Below are 24,396 nucleotides of genomic sequence, written 5' to 3'. Positions count from 1 at the left end.
CACTAGAAAATAGTATTTACCTACCACCGAAAATTTCCTATGACACTGATGGTCTGATCTGCGTCAGAAGCCCAAGTAATGGGTCGCTGAACCACCACCTGGCGGAGCGTGAACACATGATCTCCTGGGTCAGAAGCATTGACGAAGTATTCAAATACTCCTGTCTGATCCGCAAAATTTGGGGCTTCACTGAAAGGTGGATTACCTGTTCAGAAAATAAAATATATATCAACACCAAAACATTATTTTTCTTCTGTGTATTTTTGTTTTCAGAAATTTCCTCTGAAAATATTCTCCATAATTTTGACTCATTCTGTCAAAGCACAGTCTCCAAAGGTGAAGTTTTTGGAGTTAGAAGGTGATTTTAGTTTTGGTTTTGTTTTTATGCAGACCCCAGCTTTTGCAAACACATGAACAAAGTAAATCATCATCTTCCCTATCTTTCTTCCAAAAACTAGTTCACTATAGTTATGAGCTATATGATTTGGATTGAGAATTTTCAAACTGTTATCAACCACCCAGTTAAGACATAGACTTAAATACACCTCATTGCAAGTGAAGTATACTGGCATAAGTTGTTGGAGAAACAGGTATAAATAAAAATAAAACACATATTCAGATTACTACATGTTACTTACATTAGAGGACTCAAGTAACAATTATTGTTGCCTTTCTACATTAAGACTATAGCTGTGTGTGAATTAAGTGTTTGGATAAGAGAATTCTCACTTACGAATATTGAAATCATCTTTGTAATTTGAAGGAAAGGGCTGAGGTGGTGGAGGCTCTTGGCAATGACATTTCTGCCCTGTCTTGAGTGTGGTTAAAGTGTAGACTTCATCCACGTTTAGATCTAATGAAAAACTTCCCTTCTGTACCTGGAATTAAAGAATGCTCAAGCTGCAAAAATCAAACAACTAAATCACAAAATGCCCAAGTTCCTGAATTAAAGGAGATCCTCCGAAGTCCTGATTTAAGGCACAAATCTTATCTTCTTGCCTCAGCATTTAATATCGATTAACTATTTTGAAGACCCTTTTCCCCCAAAAATCTTTTTTACCTCCAGGTAAGCTTGTATATAGCTAGTAAAACTGTACTCAAATGGAGACAATAAAACTTGCCCTAATTATGCAGTTTAGGCATGAAAGTCTAGGAGTTCAGCAAAGGGGGAAGAAATACCTGAAAAATACCTGAAATTACAAAGAGACTATAATTAAAACTGGTTGACTTACCTTCACAGGATGGAGTTGATGGAAAAGACTAGAGTTTCCAGATTCAAAACCAAGTCTGGAATGCCACACTTGAAGAGTTTCCACCTTACACTATAATGAGACAAAATATTAAAAAAAAAAAAAAAAAAAAAAAAAAAAACCAAAAAAACAACACACAAACACCACACAAAAAAAACACCACAAACAAACCAACACCACACCAGACATACTTGAATATCACTTGAATATTCACCTTGAGAAACATCAATACTCTAAGGGTGTCTCATTTTTTTTATTTTAGAGCTGCTGATTACATTGGAGGCCACCACTCTATTCAGCTAGCCATTACATGTAGCTTATGTTTTTGCAGATTTTATGTCAGTAAGCCATTGTCCTACCATGCAGTAATGCTGCTTATAAAGACAGGAAGCATTACAACACACATGCAATTTTTAGCTTCCCTATTACCAACAACAGTATTCCTATAACACAAGCGCTCTGCCTAGGAGCAACGAGGCTAAAATAATCTCCTGTTAATTTCACTTTAATGAGACATTTCCTTTAGTTGCTGGTTGCCCCACATTCATTTTTGAGCAAAGTACTTTGCTTACTGATCTCCAATCTTCTGTGATACTATGGCCTATCAAGTATATTAGTTACAGATTTTAATCACATCTCACTCATACAATTTTTTTTAGTTACTCAAATGAACAACAAAGCAAGCAACCTAGAGTTTGGTTTGGCTAAGCTGTCTGATACTTCCCCCAAAGGGAGCTGTATATCAGAAGTGATGCTCAACTACTTTTCCTAATCAAACCATTTTATTGCCAAAACCATTTTCACAGTATCACAGTATGTTTGGGATTGGAAGGGACCTCAAAAGATCATCCAGTCCAATCCCCCTGCCGGAGCAGGAACGCCTAGGTGAGGTCGCACAGGAACATGTCCAGGCGGGTTTTGAATGTCTCCAGAGAAGGAGACTCCACAACCCCCCTGGGCAGCCTGTTCCAGTGCTCTGTCACCCTCACTGAGAAGTTTTTTCTCAAATTTAAGTGGAACCTCTTGTGTTCCAGCTTGATCCCATTACCCCTTGTCCTATCTAAATGAAAAGAAACTAATGTAACCAAAAAAACATTCCAAATAAACACACACTATCAATTTCTGAAAAGTAATTATCCAAATCAACCAACAAAGATTCACTCCAGGTTACATCATGAAAGGACTGTTCACATTTCAGAGAAATTCAGTTTACCAAGATTTAAAAAAAAAAACAAAACACAACCACAAAACAAAAAACAAACAAAAATACAAGCAAACAACAAAAAAACAAAAAAATAAAATAAAAAATACACACACACAAGAAACACCACAAAAAACAAACAAAAGATACAGTATACAATCAACTCCAATTACTGCCCTGGCAAGGAGCTGACAACAGCTAGTAAGGTCACAGCTATGCTGGCCAGTCAAACTATGTCAGCATGTCAGAACACTGAGCCTTGGAATAAATCCTAAACAAAAAACCAATTGCATTTCTGTTCTAGAAAATTTCTTCTTTCTTCAATATACAGATGATTAGACTGGGAGGTAGTAATTTTACAAATTTGGTTACGACATTACATTTCATGGTAAAATCAGAACTCAAATGCTTAAAACTTTGCCAGGTAAGTATCAGCCTCTAGGACTGAAGGTAAAGAACCCAAATTTCTTGCTAACCTGTGATATTGTCTTGCATGTATTCGATTACAGACATAAATTCATTTTACAAGACCGATCAAGTGTATTCAAAACCTACTTACAAATGACCCTTTGAGGTAGAAAGTTGCCCTCTGAGGTGTCACATTGAAACGAGGTAGCGGAGGCCTGATACATTGAGAGTGATTATGAGTCTGAAGGAAAAAAAAAGCGTAACAGCAGGAACATACATTACTGGAATACATCACACGATAATGTTCATTAAAACATACAACATTAATTGAAATTTAAAAAGCAACATAGGATCAATTTGCAACTATTTATTTCACTGTTAGCTTAATGATAATTGCAATACTACTAGCTTAAGTTTACTTTGAATACTACTTTAAAAAAGCACAATTTAATTTCCTCTTAGAGTGTCTATTATATTAAAGCTAATTTGTGATATAAAGATGACCTATACATTGGTCTCCAAGAAGATCCAAGTAGCTATTCAAAGTTTAGACAGAAAAAAAGGACCTCTAGTGGTCTCACTGACAAAGCTACAGACATAAACCAACATATTAACAGATCCAGAACTACACAAATCAAAACATAAAAAAAACCATTTCCTTTATCTTTCTAGCTCATTGGAATTGCTGATGCACATACCATAGTTTCTATGATTATGGTAAGGTTTCCTAGGCCATCTGTCAGAGCCACAAAACTGCCACCTCCTTCTAAGTGTCCATCCACTTGCAAGTATGACCAGCCAGGCTGAGTAAATTGCGTTGTGTGTGCTGAGATAGAACAGAAAAAAAAACATAAGAAAATATTTTTTTTTTTACATGAAATAAACAGTTGAGCCAAAGCAAGCATAAGTGGTCATCTCATAAGTAAGGTTTTCAGCATGCGAGAGTGCCAAAGAATATGACATAGATCATTAAAATCCTGACCAACACAGAAACAACTGCTCAGTTGTTCTGAACTGTTCATATGACAGTATGGTCATTTTTCTTAACACTTTTACATATACAGGTCATCAGCAGAAGAATAAAACTGAAAGCTTTTGCCTTGTTCGTCCTTTACAGCATTGCATACACCACCTGCCCTACTGAGCTGCGGCACAAACAGTAGCATAGTACAGGACTAGACAGAGCAGCCAGTGAATCCACATGCCCACAGACACACTATGAACGTAATTCCCTTTTCCCCAAGCAAGGGAAGTGCTGACTTACAGAAGCAGGTCAAGAATACAGAAGTTCTTTGTTCCATTTTCTCAAACTGAGAGCTATCAAGTATCTACTTAATGATTAAAGAAAAAGAGGAAAAGGAACTAAGAAAGTACACTAACTTTTGTGTGCACTTCATATCAAAATACTTTAGTAGTTACTGTTATAAAAGGCAGTAGTTTATTCACTTCTCCTGTATCTAATGGTCAGGTATTGAGATTTTTCAGGCTACTAGACCCTTCTGCTTCCTATTGAAAGAAGCTTTTTCTTCTTCTAAGTACCCACAAAAATAATTTAATTTGGTACAAAAAATAATACATATTAAAATCACTAAATAAATAAAGGTGACAGAAAATACTGTAATGCTCTGTGTTAGACCATCAAACTTTAACCCACAAACTTTTTACCCGTAATCCAGATAGGAGCTTCTACTTTGTAGTGGCCACTCCATGGCTCTTGTGCTGTCATTAGTGCACATCGACCAAAGGGCAACTCTTCATAATAACTAGCCACCAAGTTCCATGCAATGGTTCTGGAAGAAAAACAGGTCTGTTTGCTCCATTCATATGCATAGTATTAATTTATTACAAGAATTTGTTCCTCTTTTTTCTCCAGCATACAGTAAGTTTAACAAAACAATTTTCAGCTGAAGGAGAAAAAACAAAACAAAACAAACACACACACACACACCCCACATACAACATAACCACAGGAGAGGAAAATAAAAGAAATCAACTTCCAGTGTTGAGAACTTCTTACAAAACCAATGATACATTCTCTTCATTAAAGGAATGTATATTGAAGGTTAAAGACTTCATTTATATTTAATTTTCTTGTTGGCTTGAAGGTGAAAAAAAAAAGTTATCAAGGTTTACAGCTTTTTGTTGGGGTGGTTTGTGTTGTTTGTGGGTTTGTTTTTGGTTTTTTTGGTTGTTTGGTTGTTGCTGGTGGTGGTAATCTTTTTTTTTTTTTTTTTTTTGGGGGGGGGAGGGGGACTTGGTAGGAGAGGGAGAGTTTGGAGTGTCTAAGTACCACTGAAAAAGTAATACCCATGTAAATAACGAACAGATAATGACACTAACCAGCCATCCTCCAAGAGTTGTTGCCTTTTCAATAAATTGTCAGGGTACCAACAAGGGTAATTACTTCAGGTCTTTTGATTTGGTCATCACTGAAAATCTTTTGCCAGGACTTTTAAGTTAAAACCCCTGCACAATTGGTATGGAAATACAGCTTAATAAAGCAGTTACGTAGGAAGCAAAAGTTGGCATGCCATTCTGCTACTGCATATAGGTACTGATGCAAAAGTCTTTGACATAGACTTATCACACTATACAGGCATTTCAGAAAAGATCCTGAAATCCCACAAAAGTTGCTCATAAAGTAAACAACTCTTGAATTGTAAAGTCAACAACTTGCTCACATTAAACTTGTTTTACAGAGTTGTAAACTTAAAAAAGGAATGTGACGAACTCAAGTTCCAAGGAAACGAGCTTAGCAGAAAGATAAGCTCCTTTCATCAGGAAGACTGTTTTCAATATAAAAGCCAAGATAACTTCAACATTGGATACACAGACTTGGAACTAAAATCCACAATAATTTCTAAATACAATACATACGTCTGGTTGCCAGGCTGCTAAACAAATGTGGCATACATCATTACAGAGGTCTAGTAAAAAAAGGAGAAGAAAAAAAAAAAAATGGAAAACAAAGACTCCAAAGCAAGATATTAAAGCGTATAATAGTCAAAAGGCAATCGGAATGTTCTGGAATTCACACAGGAAATATTCATCTGTTAGAAAATTTCATCTTTCAGAAGATTCATAGAAATAAGGTGACTCCAGAAACTTCCCTTTACAAGTATCCAGTCACTTTGTGCTATGCTCCTTTTCAAGCATTTCAGACAAAAAACACTTCTCTTTCTTGTTCCAAAATGAAGTTACATAAAAACTAAAAACTTTGAGCAATTTTGCTCACATCTTGATGCCTAAATTTTCTTTAATCAGATTTTTGGGTTTTTTTTCTTTTAGATTAGTAGTTATTGCACTGGAAGCATTAAAGTACATTTTCTATTCTCTTCTGAAACCATGAGTTATGTCACTTCCCAGTAAATAGAACATCTTTCTTCCAGATTTCAGTTTGGAAAAAAAAAAAAAGGAATGTGCAGGAAGCAGTAAATGTATCAAAAGGCAGTAACAAGTTTTAGAATGGACTCTGAGAAAGAAGTTGTATGGAAAAACTAGGTAATGGCACCCATACCTACTTACTTTTAACTGAAGACAAACAACCAGTTAAAAACCTTATGAAAAATACAGATAAAATAGCTTTATTGTTCTTTTCTTCCAATGTTTTTCACGTTGTTAGTTCTTCTTAAGAACACTGTCTTTTTAACAAGTACCATCAGAGCTTCAGAGGCATCTGAACTCAGCTGCATAAGCCATTGGATACTGTGGAACACTAACTCAAGAATACATTAAAACTTGTAGGACTCCTATCCCAGAAATAGTTAAGGACAGTAGACTTCAGACCTTACTATAATTGAATTCAGACTGACAATGGAGAGAGTTTCAGTTTACCTTCTATTTTACCAGAGCAGATGAATGTGTTCTGTAGTACTTGAAACCATTCTTATATGAGAATTTGTGAAAGCAACAGCGCGCAACACTTACGAGGTCATGTTTCCATTCACGTAGTTTTGGTTCAAGATCCGAGCCCAGCAGCCTGCACCTACTTCATCATTGAAAGTACTGTAATCTTCTGAAGACCAGAGCTTCTTCTGAGTTAATAAGGCATTTGGCACTGTTTTTGTTCCAGGATAGTGCGCTCTACACAATATTTTTAAAAGAAAGAGCAGTTATCACCAAAAGAAAAAAAAACAAAAAAAACAAAAAAAAAACAAAAAACAAAAAAAAAAAAAAAAAACCCCAAACCTAGAAGTACAAACAGCAGCAATGATTCCCCTCATCCAAATTGAAAACAAAAACCAAACTTTCTTTGGAATAATACTTATGGAATAGAAGATAATGGATCAAGAGTGAGCTATAATATTCCATAGCTTATTGTATTTGCATCAGGAGATTTCTTCTGATACATGCCCTCATTTAAGCAAATCTAGCTTTAAATATATTGCGCAATTTCTGCAGCTTGCAAAAGCAAAACTTTATTCTGACACTGACCTTGAAGATTTTCAAAACTTATGTGCTAAATAGAGAAAATACATGCTACCTTGAACTATCTTAAACAAAACTGTAAATATAATATCCACAATAAAATACAGTACTAGGCATTATTCTAAGAACTTAACCACACAAATGTCCTGGGATTGAAACATGAACTTGGCTAATTTTGCATACCTTTTAAATAAACTCAGTTTTCAAAAACGCATGCTAGCTGGACTACAACAATTGCAGAGGTGTAAACTGAAAATAGTTGAAACATACCTTGAAAGGTAATTTCTTTCCAACACCTTCCTTAGTATTAGGAGAGATGCTTTTTCCCAAAGACTACTGATTATACTCAACCACAGTATTGATTCACTGTGCCAGATTAGTCTGACTGAAATAAAACCTTTCAAATTACTTGCAGAAAACAGGGTCATGATTTTTCCCTCACTTAGAACACTCACTGAACACACTAAATAAATACACTAAAATTAAACTACCAGCACTGGAAAAGAAGGCATAAATATCTCCTTTACAATTAGCCTGAAACTTGACAAATTGATAAATTTGTGACAGGGACAGAAGAAATACCATTTTTTCTAGACTAACTTTGGGTTTGTTTTTTTTTTACACTATTTTCCCCCCTATGGAACAATGGGCCATTTCCAAGTGTTGTAGTCCTTCATATACAGCTTCATTAATGTATATGTATATTCATAACATAACTGATAGTAGAGATTTCGGCTACATCCTTCTCTGCTGTACAGATTACTGCATATTTCCCCTTTGGGTCGGAAACACAAGTACAACTTTAATACCAAGTAAAGGTTTTTGTAATGACAAAGTGTGTTGCTTGTAGAGACAGGGAAAAGGAGGAATAATTTATCTTTCCTCACTCCACATCCAGAAGAGCCGTTTCTTAAATATTAAGTCAACACCCCTGCCAAGTATAAATATAACTTTAATTCTGTTTATCATCCCTATTTTTTCTAATTTATTTCCATAGCTTTGGTGTCTTTGCATTGAATTATTTATCTTCCCTCTTAGGCAGATAAAGGCAAACCTCTGGTTAAGTGCAGGAAATTAGAGCTCTACAGATTACTGTGCAATCTTAAGTAAAGCTCTCTAGAACACCCTCACTTTTTTTTATTTTCTTCTTTTTGTGAAGTTACAGGGAGAACTAACAGATTATAGAGTTAAACTCCTTCAGTGCACCTTTACTGATAGCTTTGCTCTCCTTAAAGCCCACACACTTATAGCCTTCTCATTTTGCCCCGTGGGTATGCAATCAGGTAAAACAGTTTCATCACCAATTCAGAAACTAATTATTTTTCTCTGCTCTAGATGCAATTTCTATCACTGCTAGTGATCATAATTTATACTCTATTTGCTTTTCATTATAACTGCTGTTAACCAAGGGGTTTTGTTTTAATTTCAGTAATATCTAAATTAGTCCTTAAAAGGACATGACTAAGGAGTGCATAACTCCTATTCCATATGAAAACTAATTTTTAAAAAATAAGTACATCCATTAAAAAAAAAAAAAACCTCTTAATAGCACTGTAGAGTATATACTTTAAAAAGACCCACTCAAACACACAAAATAAACATTTGCTATCAGATTATAGTGAAGGCTTTCACACCCAGTATGTGCTGGATTTGTTGAATGGTATGTGATTTACATTTAAAGAAAGCATTACAGTCCTCTTTTAGACATCTTGTGCCACTCAACAGGCTCAACAACTAACACAGGGTGTGCAGCAAAGGACAGGAGATTAGCTGTGCCCAGAACAGAGTGCTCTGCTCCTTCAGTAGTGAAAACAATCTCTTTAATTCTCTGGAAATGAAAACTCCTACAAAGAAACAACTATACTCCAATTACTCCCAGGAAATAATTGGTCAACCCAAGGACCACTACCATTTGGAGACACCTGAGTATCCTGATCAATGTTTCAGGAAAAGCCACAGACTCCCAAACACCTGTCTTCCTTGCTGCCTGAAAAGACGAACTGTAGTAGAGTTTATGCATCATTCCTATAGATGTGATGCTTAACAGAAGCAGTGGGATTTTGGATTCTCTGCTCAAAAGGGCAGAGAGTCAGACACACCATAACAGAAGACCATTGCAAAGAGAGAGGGAAAAGTGATGTATATCATGAAACAGGGGAAAGAACAGATCTTTTTAGAGAAAAGGTAATGAATAGCAGGAATAGAATTATAACAATGGTGACACATAAGTTTAAACCTCTTATCACTACAAGGAAAGAATTTATCAACAGCTATGAGTATTTGCACTCTTCAAACCACTGTCATTTACTAAACAAAAACAAAAAACCCAACAAAACCACACAGAGTTGCTAAAGTAAATCCGATATATTAAGAAAGTAATAGTAATTAAGAAAAGCTCTTCTACTGATGGATTGCAAATGCTGCTTTGCACAATTATGCAGAGTGACTTCATTTGGATAACTTACTTAAAAAACAAAAAAACTTTGCATTATTTTTTGTTTTCCATATAGCAATGGCCCAAAGGAGAGGAAGGGGAAAATCAGGATGGAAATTGCAAGGTTTACCACCATTTTTCTGTCATGCATCAGTAAAAGACTACAGAAGTTAAACAGATCTTTAAAATACCATCGGCCTATATAATACCTTCACTAAATGAAGCTTTGCAGAAAAGAACTACCTATGAAAACCTCAAAATCTAGTTCTCAGAAATTTCTCTGTGAAACAGAAATCGGCAAGTAACAGCACAGGCTTTCCTACTTCTCATTCTGTCTCAGCACACAGGCCTGGGACAACTTGCAACACTTTGAACTCCCACTACTACGGTTACCACATCATGATTCCATCATGCAGAAATGTCATAACACCATCTTGTTTTTCTTAGGGTGTTAACTTGAGCATAATTAGGCCTAAAAAATGTCTTTAAAAGGCTGCTGTTTCTGTGACACATCTAGCCAAATGTGGTTAAGAACACTGATGCTTCTAACCAAGGAGACTTGAGTTGTCATCTAGTGGCACAGTAAATTCATATTAGATGAAAATGAAAGTTGTTACTCCTAAACTCACTGCCACTTCCTAAGCACTTGCCATATGCTTCCAGTTAATAGCAGGAAGAGAAGGGGAAATTTTCAACAGAACAGCTTAGCCTTGAACTGCATAGCATGCAAAAATCTAACTGGTTTAACTGTGCTACAAAGAACTAGCACATTTAAAGTACTCCTATGAGTAACAGTGGAATTTGCAAGTCCATCCCTGAAAAACACTGTTTTCAAGAGCTCTCAATGTAATTTAAATGTGTTCCAAGTAGGATTAATACTCCTTTAAAATTAATTATACTTCATTTCACTGGTAAAATTAACGCAAACATAATAGCTCTGAAAAGCTGTTTGGAAATACCATATTACAAAGAGCTTTGGTGACCTGGGTCATCCCTATGTGGGTGAACATCTATTAATAGTTTTACAGTGTGTCTTCAGGGACCTCTCTAATTTCTAGCCATTACAGAGCAAAATAAAACAGAATCAGCAGCTTTAATCTCCCATTCAGGTTGTCTGAGAGAGATCTCACAGAACACAAATTATGTTACCATGTCCAAAATTGATTTTATTGTACATTCCCGTAAAATCCTGGCTATCTGAAATACTTTTTATAGTTTCAAATAAAAAATAGCAAGCCAAGAATTTTTTTAAAAAGATACCATAATGAGATGTGCACCACTAAATGGAGCCAACTAATAATCCATTACACAAGAGAGTATTTCATCTCCCTGTTAAAACTGAAGCAGAGAAGGGATGTAAAACTTAGACCTGCAAAGAGTTAAGCAACAACAGCTTACTGAGATAGTGTAAAAACAGCTGAGCTTCAGGGACTGCCTCTGGGTTCACAGCTGCAGCTGCCAAAAAACAGAAAGGAAGCATGCTCACTGCATTGGGATCATGGTAACTGCAGTGGATTTGCATCTGGCCAGAGTGAGTTCACAACTGCTTTCACGAGTTGATCCACACATTATCCAAGACTTCACTCGCAAAAAGCTGTCAGGATATTTCCTGTTTTTCAAAATGAGGGAAGGAATGACTGGGCGGGGGGAGGTGCTGACTGCCTATCTCTATTTGGAGGCAAAATCTTGATTTCTACACCTCCTGTTAATCAGATATCTAATGATGAATGAAAAAGACTCAAGCTGAAACAAGAAACAGGCACATTTGAAGCATGTGATTGGGTGAAGCAAGTTTATGGAATCAAATAAGTAAAATTTAGAGCTATTGTAAAAAGAAGAGTTAATGAGGACATCTTCAGACATTTCCATTCAGCAGACAAGTCAGTAATCAATCTCAAATTCAGTCTAGTACTTTTGCAAAATATTAGTGTTATGTATTGAAAAACAGAACTAGAAAACCAAGTCAGCTGGTTACATGCTTTACAAACACACCCTTCTCATCAAAATGAAGTAGGAACTAAGAATCAAGAGGTTATAGTAACTAAAAAGAATCATAGGCCAAATCCATTTCTGGATCCATTCCTGTAACAGACCAGCAGAAGTCAGTAATACAAGGCTCTATACAAAGCTGTAAAGCTAAAGCACTTTTTGCATACCAAATAAAGGAACCAAAACAACCCTCAGAATAAACAGGGTTGTCCAGAAAACCTTCAATTCATCAAAAGTGCAACCACAGCCAATACAAATCTTCCACATGGTAGGAGACTCACAATTCAATTAACAGGTTGAGGCTGTCACCAGGACAACAGCCCATGTGATTTGATGTGGGTTAGTAAGAAAGATTATAGCATCAATCCTTTCATTTCAGGTAGGAGTATAGACAGGTAAACCTTTGGCTGTGCTAGTTACAAAGAAGCAAGATGAAGACAAACTACGAACTAACCACCAAGAAAGAAAAAAAAAGAGAGAACCCCCTACCCAATCACATCGACCACTCTGTGGAGCTCGGAGTCAAGCAGCAAGACAACGGAAATGGGCTCCCACAGTCTATCGCTGGCTATGATCCTCACCTGCTGCAGATCGTGCTTATCCAATGTGTATCTCAACAGCTTTGAAAAAAGAGGAGAGCAAAGAACAGAGAGAAAGGACAAATAAAAAAAAATGTTTTTCAAATTGTCAAAAAGAACGGTAGCATTCTCTTCGGCACTATTTGTACATTTCAAAAAACAAATCACATTCCAATTCTTGTTTTCACAACTTGGACAACAACTGTTACATCAAACAAAATGTAATAGATTGTCAAGCACAAAGTGCCTTCAGAGGACACCTTCTTCCTCTACCACGCCAAACCCTAAAGCACATGACAAAAGAAAAAATGAAAAACATTTAGTTCTTATTTTCTTAAACACACAAAACTGCAAATAAAGTTAACGACAAAGCATATCACATTTCATGCAAGATACTCTAGTTGCAGATCAGCTACTTGGGTATTACAATGCTGAGGGTTACGCTACAAGGAACACGTAGAGGGCAAGGACAACAATTGTAACTCACAAACCCTGTGAAAGCACAGTAAACAATTAAGAAAAGGAGCTGATTACCCCAGTTCTCCCTGCTAATCAACTATTTCAGTTTAACAGTGAAGAAACACAAATGAGATCAGCTCTTCCTCAATGCAACCAACATAAGAACAGGAAAAACCTTCAGACACATACACACCTTATTACTCAACTGCGTTGTATTTCAAGTTTTAAAACTGCAACCACCATGTACTTCCCCTGAGACATTTTAATGCCTTTAAAGTCCATGAAACAAATCTAAAATGTCACGTAAGACCAAGTCTGATGATATAGTCTCTTGAAGTCCAGAGTTCCCTTAAACAGCATTTGCTGTACTATTAAATTCAGATAACATCAAATGCCTACCCACCTTCAAACCATTCTCTATATTTCTATCATATATAATAATCTTTAACAGGGAACAATACCTGCAGGAAACCATGTCGCAAGATTTTTTTTCCACAGATCAGAATCTGACCTAGCTTATGTGCAGTCTGATGGCAGTCTGAAATGTCAAGATTTCCTGCCCTAAAGTCTTAAGAACTTTGAACACAATGTTAGTATTACTGCTGCATTGTATTTTCCTGTTACATCTTGCATTAGAATAAGGCAGTATTTGGGTTGCAGACTTGACATACATACAAAGGCTGAAGTATTTAGCAACTGAGGAGGTTCCAATGGCTAGAGATAATGCCCATACTCAAGAAGGAATATCTGAAAAACTACAGGCCCATCAATCCAATCTCAATCCCCAGGAAGGTTATAGAGGAAGTCTTCCTGGAAGCCATTCCCAAGCACAAGGAGGACAGAAGCAGACTGGAAATGGCAGCATGACTGCCCTTGGTAAATCCATGCTGCCATTCCCAAATCATCCCTGACAACATGACTGCTTTCTACAAGATGACTACCTGTGCAGGCAAGGTGAAATCAATGGATGCCATACACCTTGACTTCAGCAAAGTCTCCCATCAACACTGATAGAAAAGTCCAACCAGGATCCAGGTTGCTGAAGATGTCCCCACAGGGTGATATGAGGGCAAATACTGTTTCATAACTTTAATAAAACTAAGGAAGTACTCATTTTACTTTGCTTGCATGAACAGCTTTTGCTTTCCCTATTGAACTGTCTTTAGCTCAACTCACAAGTTTTCTCACTTTCACCCTTTGATTCTCTCCCCCATCCCACAGTGTGGCTGTGTGGGGCTGAGCTGTGTATCAGGCTTTACCCACAACAATAGTTATACATTGAAAAGGGGAGGCTGTTACCTAGAGAGAAATAACAGCCTGCAAAAAACAGGCTGACAGGAACCTCATCAGGTTCAAGAGATGCAAACACCAACTCCTGCACTTAGGACCCCTTGCAACAGTACAGGTTGTGAACTGATGAAAAACTCAGGTAAATGAACTGAAAAGGAAATTTAAAAAAAAAAAAAGAAAAGAGTATGAGTATGGTGAAACACATAGAATAGGTTGTCCAAAGAGGTTTTGAAGATACTAAAGTTGAACAAGCTTCAGCACCATGATCTAATTGCACCTGCTGGATGCAGGGCGGTTCAACCAGATGACCTCCAGAAGTCCTGTGCAAACCAAATCAGTCAATAATTCTATCTAATTTCAGATAACACCCTCAAAACTAAGACATAAAAAAGGCTGCTCTGCCAGTAAAATGTATTGTTTTAAATTGAGACAAACATTACATCTTAAGATCAGTTACATAAAGCCAAAATTAAGTTTCTACCTTGTGTTTTGAACTATGTAATACAAAAATCCTATTTGAAATGACTGCAAAAGTAGCACTGTCCAAAATCATAAAATAAATCCAGAAGATAGCATTTTCTATAATTAATCTTTATTCTTCCACCAGTTTAGCATAGTCTTAGACAAGTCAATTCATCTTTCTCTCTTACAACAAATGTCGTCTACCTCAGAGAGCAAATAACAGTGATTTAAACTTGTTCTTCCTATTGAACTGAAAAGGCATTGCTGGATCACAACACTAATGATTTCTTTAAAGTTGCAACTACATTAACTATGAAAAACAACAGAACAAGAACCCCTTAAAAGCAAGCCTTATTCTTTGACAGATAGCTCTTAAATACATCACCCATCTTTGTTCATTGGGATTTACCATGTGTTTTTTTTTTTTAATGGCAAACACTAGGAGACAGGAAAAGGAAAAAAAAAGAGAAACTGAAATAGCAGCAATCATTTCTGCTATTTGACCACTGTATTAGAAAGACTCATGCTACATCAACTAGAAGTAAAATAAGACTTACTCTGTCTGGTTAATAAAAACCGACAAAGGCAGATTGTTTCCACCACCCAACATAAAATTATCATCCACTAATAATGACTTACTAGTAAAAGAGAACTTAAATAATTTAGAACTATGAAAAAAACATTTTCATGTTGTCTACTTCTAGATAAAAATCAGAAAAAAAATATTGTGGAATATATTCAGGTCTAACCGTGTACTGGCATATAGGCCTTTAAGAAAGGACTTGCCAAACAGAGCTTTGGGTTCTATGGGCTTTGTTAATCACAGTAAACAAAATCCATGTCTAACACAGAAGATGTAGTACTGACCATCCTCCCATCCTGGGAAAAAATAAAATACATATATACTATACTAACACTGAAACAGCACCCATCAAAACAACATAAGAAGACAGAGAAGATGGTCTTGTGAACAAAATAAGAAAGCATAAGACAGTTTAAGACTTGAGGTAACTATATAGCAATTTGTGTTTTTTTCATTTTCAAGCACTTTATGCATACTGGGTAATTTGATTTAGTAGCAGATAAAGTTCTTTACTTTCTTCTAACAAAATTCTTGTTTTCAATGGCAAGTGCTGCAACTCGTTGGTATGAAATGGTGCTGAGCAATACGTTCAGGGAGACCATCCCTTCAATCAACGAAATTGAAACACACTGAATGACAACAGCTTGGTCGCCTTCATTGTAATGAGAAAATATTAAGTGCTTCACTTTTCAAATCACAAGCCAGCAGACAGCAAATATGGAGCGGAAAAACAGATATAGAAACTTTACCTTAAATCTACCTTACATATGCTTCAAATTGCAAATGGTATTTCAGGCAGGGATAAAGCTCCACAGGGAGTAACTATACAAATGTAAAAATTACCTGATGCAAAACAGAAAGTAAAGGAAAAAAGAAAATGAAAGGAAACACAAAAAAAGGGGAAGGGCCAGTTACTTTTTTTTGGATGGACGCCCAAGCAATCATTTCAATTATTTTCATAAATTCTAAATTAAAAAATAACTTTAAACCCAGGTTTCCATTCCAAAATAGAAGAACTAAGAAAAAGTCACAGAGAGAGTTATACTTGAAAAGAACTTACAGAACAAGTACAGGAAAGGATTTCTGAGAAAATAATTTAAGGCTATTTAGGAAAACAGACTGACCAGCAGATTTTGCAAATTGCTATACATGGTTATCTAAAAGACATACAGATACACTGTACTTTTAGCAACCTTCTGAATCTGAGCATTTGAAGGACAGACAGCTATACAGTATTATCTTTTTCTAGGTCAGCAAGAACTCTGGTAGGTGGTGCCTTGAAGTCAGCACTGCCTGAGAAACATGGTGTTCTCATTTTGTACTAACCTTAATTTCTTAATAGATAACAACACTGCTGCACTGGAAATATTCTTCTAACTCTTTGTTTTTTATGATCAGCAAGGGTGAGAAAGCTGGGGAAAAATCCATATGACATTCAAGGAAAACCTCTGACAAAAAGAACTCTCATCTTAGAGAACAACTAAAACATGTTGATGCTCCTAAAGCCTACAAGCAAAAACAGGTACTGCTAGCCTTGATTCTATCAAGCTCTTTAAGAAATAAGCACCATACACTATCAGGGCAATCATTCTGTAGGTTTCATTAGCATGGAAATCATAACTAAAACATTTGCTAATGCACTATAACTTGCTGATGTGCAAGTCTTGCCCAACCTAAGAAAATTATAAATTTTTAAACGAAGTGAGTTACTCAATGCTGGCATGATAATTTGTATTTCTCAGGCAGCCACTTCCAGATGAGCAGTGTTTACAAGCTCAACACATATGAAAGCAGTTTCTTCATAAAATCCCTGATTAACTGACTTTCTTTAACCTTTGAACCATGCATTAGTTTAAACAATTATGAGCATACCACACCCCCTTACATATAGATAAGGATAAATTGGACACTAGTGACCCCAAGCATGTTCGTATCACAATAAGGTTAACAACAGTGGTAAGCAAGTTAACAAATATAACACAAGTGAACAATTTATAGACATATTGATCATTTTCACTGGCAAAATGCTATAATTTTTTTAAGAAGCACTTGTAGTTTCAAGAAATCAGAGATTACCAAGAAAGCAAGAGCAGTAGAATAAGTATCAAGCCAGTTGACAGAAGCAAGGTAGTAAGAAAGCGTATTATAGAGCAAGAGCGCAAGCAAGCAATCAAATTAGCATTTGATAGACCTGCAACCGCAGGCATTCCTAGTTGCTAAAATTGAGATGGTTTTATTATTTTTAAAAACACTTTGCATGGTTGTTTTCACTTCTGCTGTGCACTTCTGTGTGCACTCCTAATACCATTACCAGACATAAGCAACAAACAAACTCCTAGCTTTAGCACATGATCAGAAAAATCTCAAGCAAAGGACATGTAACAGGGAATGCTGCAAGCACAGGAAGTCCCAGGGTGATAAATTCCAGGGTGAAAGTTCAAGTTCACCTGAAATCAAAACTGATTGCAGACCGAGAATTCAGTCCTAAGGGTTTTCTGACTTTGAAGATGCACACGCAGAGAGGTCTCCTGTAACTTTTGCTAGTGCTGAAATAAGAGGCCTAAAATACAGATCCTGCCTGAACATTTGAAAGAAATTACGGAAGAGTGGTAAGGTTACCCTATACATGTACTAAACTGAAAGAAGAGAGGAAGACAGGAAAAAGTAACATGTCACCACTGTAAAGGATGATGAAAAAACTGGGAATGGCTAGGAAGTATGAAATAAGAATATATGAGATGAAGACTTAGAGAAATGAAGAAATAAGCAACGTGTGAAACTCCTCCTTTCTTCCACACTTACCCGACTACCTCAACAGCATTGTTAAGATACGGATCAACTATCATCTCCTTTGAAATGCTCCAATCTCCATCCGCAGCGATGATGCCAATGTTCCTTAGACCCAGTCTGTCCAAAAACAGCCGAAGTACCTTAGTAATAGATAACAGGACTTAAAGTACAGCCTTCATCGACCAAGCAACATGAAAATTAAAGACTGAAAACACTTTAAGAACTGGAGAAGTCGTCATTGGAAGCATCTGTCTTCAGACCAAGACAGGTAAGTTCTCACTTCTCAATGGAGAGCATAATGACAACTAAAACAAACTTAACGATAAGAATTTTTAACAGTGAATGGTTATCTATGACATTCAGCCATTGCACATAAATGGGCTTCTCATGACTTGGATTACTTTTGATACCTCATGTGCATATGTGTACCCCACTCAGACTCTCCACATACTAACTCCATCCATTGCATACATGTAAATCATTACATATGAGTAATGGTTTTATCATAAAGTCAGGTTAAGTTGATCTAAAAATTATGAATGTGGAAGTGGACATGCCTCCCCAAGTGATAAGAAATGAAAGTTAACCTGATCCCCTAAAAAAGTGTATTGAGATGAAAGGGATTTAAGCTTTAAAATAGAAAAGACCTTCTAACCATGCAGTTCTCTAGAAGAACAGAAATCTTTGCCAAATATCTGTCCTTTTCAAGTGAAGATAACTTAAGCATTCTTTTCACAGGCTATTTGACTGAACAAAAAATACCCTTGATGTTATAGTCGATATTTAGGTTGACCCACTACTTGGCTCTCATATGTCTCATTAATTTTCAGGAATATAACGCATAAACCTGCAATTGCACATTTACAACAAAACTGAGAGCAGTCAGCTTTGAATTCAAACATGTCAGCAAATGAGAAGTCCTATTTTGTCTTTCCAGCTTTTCCTTACTATTTCATTGCCAAAGATGATAAACCTCTTACATCTGCCTGTGGAACTTTAGACAAAATATATCCCACTCTAGCAGTTAAGAATGAACCAAGCTCATACAGGGCTGGCATTATACAAGTATGTGTTATCTGAATAGTCAAAAAAAAGGCATTGCAATCTTTGATATAGAAGAAGGATGATGTACTATGTGCTGTGCACATGCATAAGAAAGATTTTTCCAACCATTTGAAGATCAGTATGCATGAATCCTTGAATAATTTCTTGTAATAGCCCTCCAGCAATGTGAAGGAGAATAAGAGGCATTTCTATGTTGATATGTAGTCAAATAAGGACACAAATCAAAGTCTAAGTGTTCATGACAATAAAAGCCTAAATCTAAAGGACATAAAACTTAGGAAGAAGAAGAAAAGTAGCAACGAAGTTCTGTTCAGCTGCTTGAAGCCTTTGAAGCATAAAGTTTACCAGAAAAATTCATAACAGTAGAAATACTTATTTACTGTAACAAGGTCCTTGCAATATAAAGCTTTCTAGCTAGATAGATATTAGGAAAAACTGTCTAACCATAGAGGCAGCTCAGAAGAACAAAATGACTAAACAGACTGAAGAACTTCCATGTTGAAAGATAAGTACCAAAGACACAGAATGGTAGACAATCAAAATGCACTCAGTAATAACACACACAGAATGGTTCCCGCACATCTGGTATTCGCGTTTATGTACAGATACTCCTTGAATTTTAGGGTTAGTTTAAGATTACAATATTAAAAAATATTGAAAGAACAGGATCTTCTTGAATAAGAATTTATAAGAAACAGAATTATTTTTTTTTTTCCAATCTTTTCCTACTTAATAAGAAACATAACTAGTGCTTTAGTGGATGAAGTAACTAAAATAACTTCTGACAAGTAAAAATTTTGTAAGGTAACTAAGAGCTCATCTATGTCATGTATTTGTCAGACATTACAGAAAATGTCTGATGTGCAACCAGACACTTCAGTAAATAGACATTTTTCAAAATGTCAAAGTGCAAATCTATCTAAAAATCAAAAAAAAAAAAACTATCATGCTGATTAGATGCCACACAACACTGGAGAGTGTAAGCAAATTAACAGTAAAATGGGTGTTAAGTAAAAAGCCTTTAATGTACAACAGAGGGAAGGCTGACACTTTTCAGCAAATATTTGAGTGATTTAAGATCAAATTTTAAACTAAGCATTTAGCTCTAGAAGTCAAAAGCTTAGTTCTAATTCAACAGAACTTAGAACGTTAAGAAGTAGAATGCCGCCCCTACACTCAACAGTTTGATCTCCACATTCATCCTCCCCACATCAGGAAGCCAAGGCAAAGACATGAGAAAACCTTCAAGTGACATGACATAGGACTGAGCAAATATAACACTTCAATTTTTCTACAAGACATAGAGAAAGCCAGAAAACCAGTTTCAAAGAAGAGTCAGTGATATACTGAAATGAGTCTTTTATTTATAGCAAGATCTGTCTTCTCTCTCTGACAATTCTTTTTACAAGGAGTTCAGTCTCATAGGCATTCCAAGCAACATAACATCTATTCAGTGAAGAAATAAAACTTGCAGCTCAAAAAACCCCACAAAAAGAGTTTATTCCTATTCATCTTATATTTTACTTGCATTGTTTTATTCCAGCTTGCAAACAAGTATTTTCAGTTCTGTTTAGCTTTGCTTCTATAGCACACACACTGAAGAACTAGAAATTTCTACATGAAGTCTCCACACATACACATTTTCCCCCTCCTCCACTACCAGCAAAAATTACCTATGATTAGGATTATCCTTTAGGACCCCACTAGTATCCTTAGTGATTTCTTCATTAGCCTATACCAAATTATTGAATCACTTTACTTTTTGAAAAAGAAAAGCCTGAAACCCACACTGCCCAAGGCTAAATATAATAGAAAACTTCTAGTTCCTGAAGGGTTTTTGTAATAAAGAGAACACCCTATGAACTCATTTCCGAGCTTTAAAAAAGTTCAGCTGAGGTTTGTGATGAGCAAACATTGGCACGGGATATTTTAAAAGGATTCTAAGCACAAGGATTCTCTGAACAAGTTTATACGGGGATTTAAGTAGCTTCACTAGCAAAATCTGAAGCACCTACACATCCACCAGAGTTTTGTTACTTAACATGCCCAAAGAAACAAGACACCTTGACATAGCTGCCAAGGTACCGTGCTGTGTCACAATTCAGTGTATTTGTATTTTCTCTGGAAAGGATTTTGTAAGTCACTCAAAAACTCTAGTGCCAAACCTCTGCATCCAAACTAACGGCCTAACAGCCTACAAAAGTGAGAGTCTAGAAAACAGCTTTAATGAAATTAGTTGCGAAGTATCCATAACAGAATTTGGTCTAAGATGTGGTAAGACTGGAAAACTAAGTTACTGTGGTGGCAGTAGACTGGTACATCCGTTTACAATACATAGTTAATCAACATTTTCGTTAACAAGAAACCCATACAGTTGGATATAAGTCACTCCTCTTTCTTTGTACAAGGTATATGACCAGTACAGCGCTTTCTGCACTCCCTCAGTCAAAGCACTGCACAGATCATAGGAAACAGCTATAAGGGTAATCATTTAATTGTATATTCTAGGAAATAGAATTTTTTAAAGAAATGCTTTATATGACTGCATTCTCAGTTTTCAGGAGTAGACAGAATTTTTAATGTGCCAGCCTTGTGAAAGATACTTTTTTGCTTTTATTGCACTGTCAAATTTCACTATTGTATGCCATTCCTTGAATCATCCTACTAAAACTAATCACTGAACAAAATAGTAACAAGGGTTGCAAAGGACAAACTACGTGACTAACCTCATGCCACGTACACAAACTGTAAGAACTGAAATTTTTCTAATAGCCACTAATTGACTAATTTTAAGCAGATGGGATCTCTGACGAGTTCTAAAAAAAACACAAAGAAAAAGCAGTTTTCCTACACACTCAATTCTCCATTTAACTCTTATTTGCTCTTAAGAAGAGCAATAGCTAATGCTATTCTTGCTTAGCCTCAAAACAGCAGCAAGGACATGAATAGAGCAGAAGCTTGTACTTAACGTTGCACTTCAGCATAACTAACAAACAGAAGTGAGTTTTCAAAGACGGGCAGGGGGACAGCGGAGGCATGCAGCAGAGAGAGACATTAGTGATCTCAAGATTGGTTACGTGAAACACTGTGTTCCTCCAACTCCTTTAGAACAAGAGGTACTGAATTTTGCACAGTTAGAAACACAGAGCCTTTATTATGTCTTCCATAACAAAAGAACCTGAAGTTTTATAGAAATAGTTTAAGGGTATTATATCCACTGTAACTTCACTACAGAATTTCAAGTAATTCTAGATCTTGAACTTATAACTATATCCAAGACAGTACCAAGATGATGAATATGTATGATTTCAGTAGCATCAACGGGAGCTCCCATTAAAATGTTGAGGTCCTAAACATTTACCATACACTGACATACTTAAAGTTAAAAATAACAACTTCAGACACGAAGAAAAGATCTAGAGATCTGATCCTTCTAGCATTCCATGCCTTCAACTGCAAGAAACAGAGTTCAGTAGGTGAAGTAACTGCAGGATTAAGGTTCCTGTTCTAGGCAGATTCAGATAAGCTAATTGTTTACACATGGTAACAAACATTTCACTTTACAGAAATAAGATACATACCTTAATATACTTGCTATTAAATGCCCTTTCATTCCATATCTATAAAGGAAAAGTAAAAAGCCATTTAGAAAAATCTGGATATGTCAATGCATAATGAAAGATTTTATTTCTGTATATGTAAGATTATACAAACCATTAATAAACTCAGTGGTTTCAGCTTCCTAAAGGGAAGTGCTCTGGTTGGTTTTGTTATCAGCTTTTCAGGGGAAAATTCTGTATGAAAGTTCAGAAAAATACTGCTGGTTTATCTGTCTCTAAGGTCTACTGATTGCTTTCTTGCTGAAAAGAACTCTAGAGCTGCTTCAGCTCCACAATGGTAGCAGTGTTATATATCATATTATATTATCAATGGGTCTACAGATTGTTAGACAACATTGTGAAACACACTGTGGCTTCAAGGTGCAGTCCTAATGTATGGGCCCTGTTGCCATATACTGATATAGGAAAGCCAGAATAAGTTACATTTCAAATAACTGCCTACAGTTTCAGGAGGCTATTCAATGACACAGTTCTTTCTAATTTACAGAGGACTACATCCATACTTGAACACAAGAGAGATCCAGTATAGTTTAAATAAGCAGAGAAAATTCTCATTTCTGTTGTCCTGGATTATCCATCTTTTACAAAAAGAGTATTTAAGCTAAACGCAGCTCAAAATTCAAAAGCAGGAATGCTGGTCTTCCTTTCTACCAAATACCCTGGCCCATAAAATACACAATCAGAAACCTTACTTTATTTTTTACTAACTGCAAAATGAACACACTGAGTCACACTCACCAGTAAAGGTGGAAGTATCCCCCTTAGGTGCAGATTACCCAGCCATGCACAATCACACAGTTTCTTGCACATGGGATATGTCCATTTGATTTTGATATTTCTAGATCTTTCCATAAGTGTTAACATGTCACTTCAGAAATGAGCAAATCAAAATGTTACTTACTGAAAGCCTCACTGCATCATAAAGCAAATAATGATATATAATACATGCTATAAACCAAAATAGCAGTAAAGGCTAACAATGTAGAATCAAAACAGCAATAAAATTGTTCTCACAGCTTCTGAGCCTTCACAGACCTCACTGCTTTCCTGCATTTCAGATTATACCCACAAAGAAATCAGACAATACACAATGTCCCCACATCTAGAAGCAGAAATTCCCTTTTCTTAGAAGTACAGAATTCAGAAGGCCAGTCACTATGAAGTAACAAACAGACACTAGACATTACTCAAATACATAAAGCATAGAACTTACCTTCTACTCTAAGAACACAGCAAGGAGAAAAATTAACAGCAGCTGTTCTCCCTGTTCCCTCAGCTGAATTGCTAGAGCAACAGCATTACCCAAAGTGCAAGACTGACACAGCTGAAATAAGTCAGCAACATCCAGGGGGATGTGTTCCAGAAGAGATATACATCAGATATACCATCTCACATTACAGCAGAAAGATCAGACTTCCTTTGAGGGGTGGTAGCCATAGTTTCAGACACTTTGCTCTGCACTGCTGAAGTGATTTTGAGCTTTTCTGCAGTTAAACTGTCTCACACCAAAACACTTAAAAGTCCAAAATAAGTGTTTCAGAAAGTATAGGACTGATTTTAGAGGAATCTTAGCCACTTGAAAAGTGGTTTTCCAGATTGTCTGCTTCTGTCTCATGTCTGTTTTTCTCAGACATTCATTCGCTACATACATATATTGCACTGTAACACGACACAGTAATTCTAATGTACTGTAACACATGCAGCTCTACTACTATAAATAATGCAAATAAAAATGGAATAACCTGTAAAGTATTGCCCTTCTGCAAAACTGTAACCATATTTTACACCAAGAAATCATGTTAGCTGACTTTTCACAAACTGTCTTAACCAACGCTTTTT

General features: G+C 36.1%; 1 protein-coding gene across 1 annotated transcript in view; it reads right to left on the bottom strand.

Annotated features, from left to right (window-relative positions):
* GALC (galactosylceramidase) overlaps positions 1-24,396 on the bottom strand; it is a gene marked incomplete at its 3' end in the record, with an annotated part of 37,479 nt that overhangs the window by 6,868 nt on the left and 6,215 nt on the right. The window contains exons 5-13 of the mRNA XM_080344610.1: positions 22,519-22,557; positions 12,200-12,330; positions 6,787-6,942; positions 4,525-4,649; positions 3,558-3,685; positions 3,011-3,100; positions 1,233-1,322; positions 734-878; positions 25-205 (exon numbers count right to left, since the gene is read on the bottom strand). Of these exons, the coding sequence (XP_080200736.1) occupies positions 25-205; positions 734-878; positions 1,233-1,322; positions 3,011-3,100; positions 3,558-3,685; positions 4,525-4,649; positions 6,787-6,942; positions 12,200-12,330; positions 22,519-22,557 (1,085 nt within the window). The remainder of the gene's footprint in view (positions 1-24; positions 206-733; positions 879-1,232; positions 1,323-3,010; positions 3,101-3,557; positions 3,686-4,524; positions 4,650-6,786; positions 6,943-12,199; positions 12,331-22,518; positions 22,558-24,396) is intronic.

Source organism: Nesoenas mayeri (assembly GCF_963082525.1).
Source record: "Nesoenas mayeri genome assembly, chromosome: 5".
In the NCBI taxonomy this organism is placed as follows: domain Eukaryota; kingdom Metazoa; phylum Chordata; class Aves; order Columbiformes; family Columbidae; genus Nesoenas; species Nesoenas mayeri.
The sequence above is the reverse complement of the archived record's forward strand: the minus strand, read 5'-3'. Positions and strand labels throughout refer to the sequence as shown.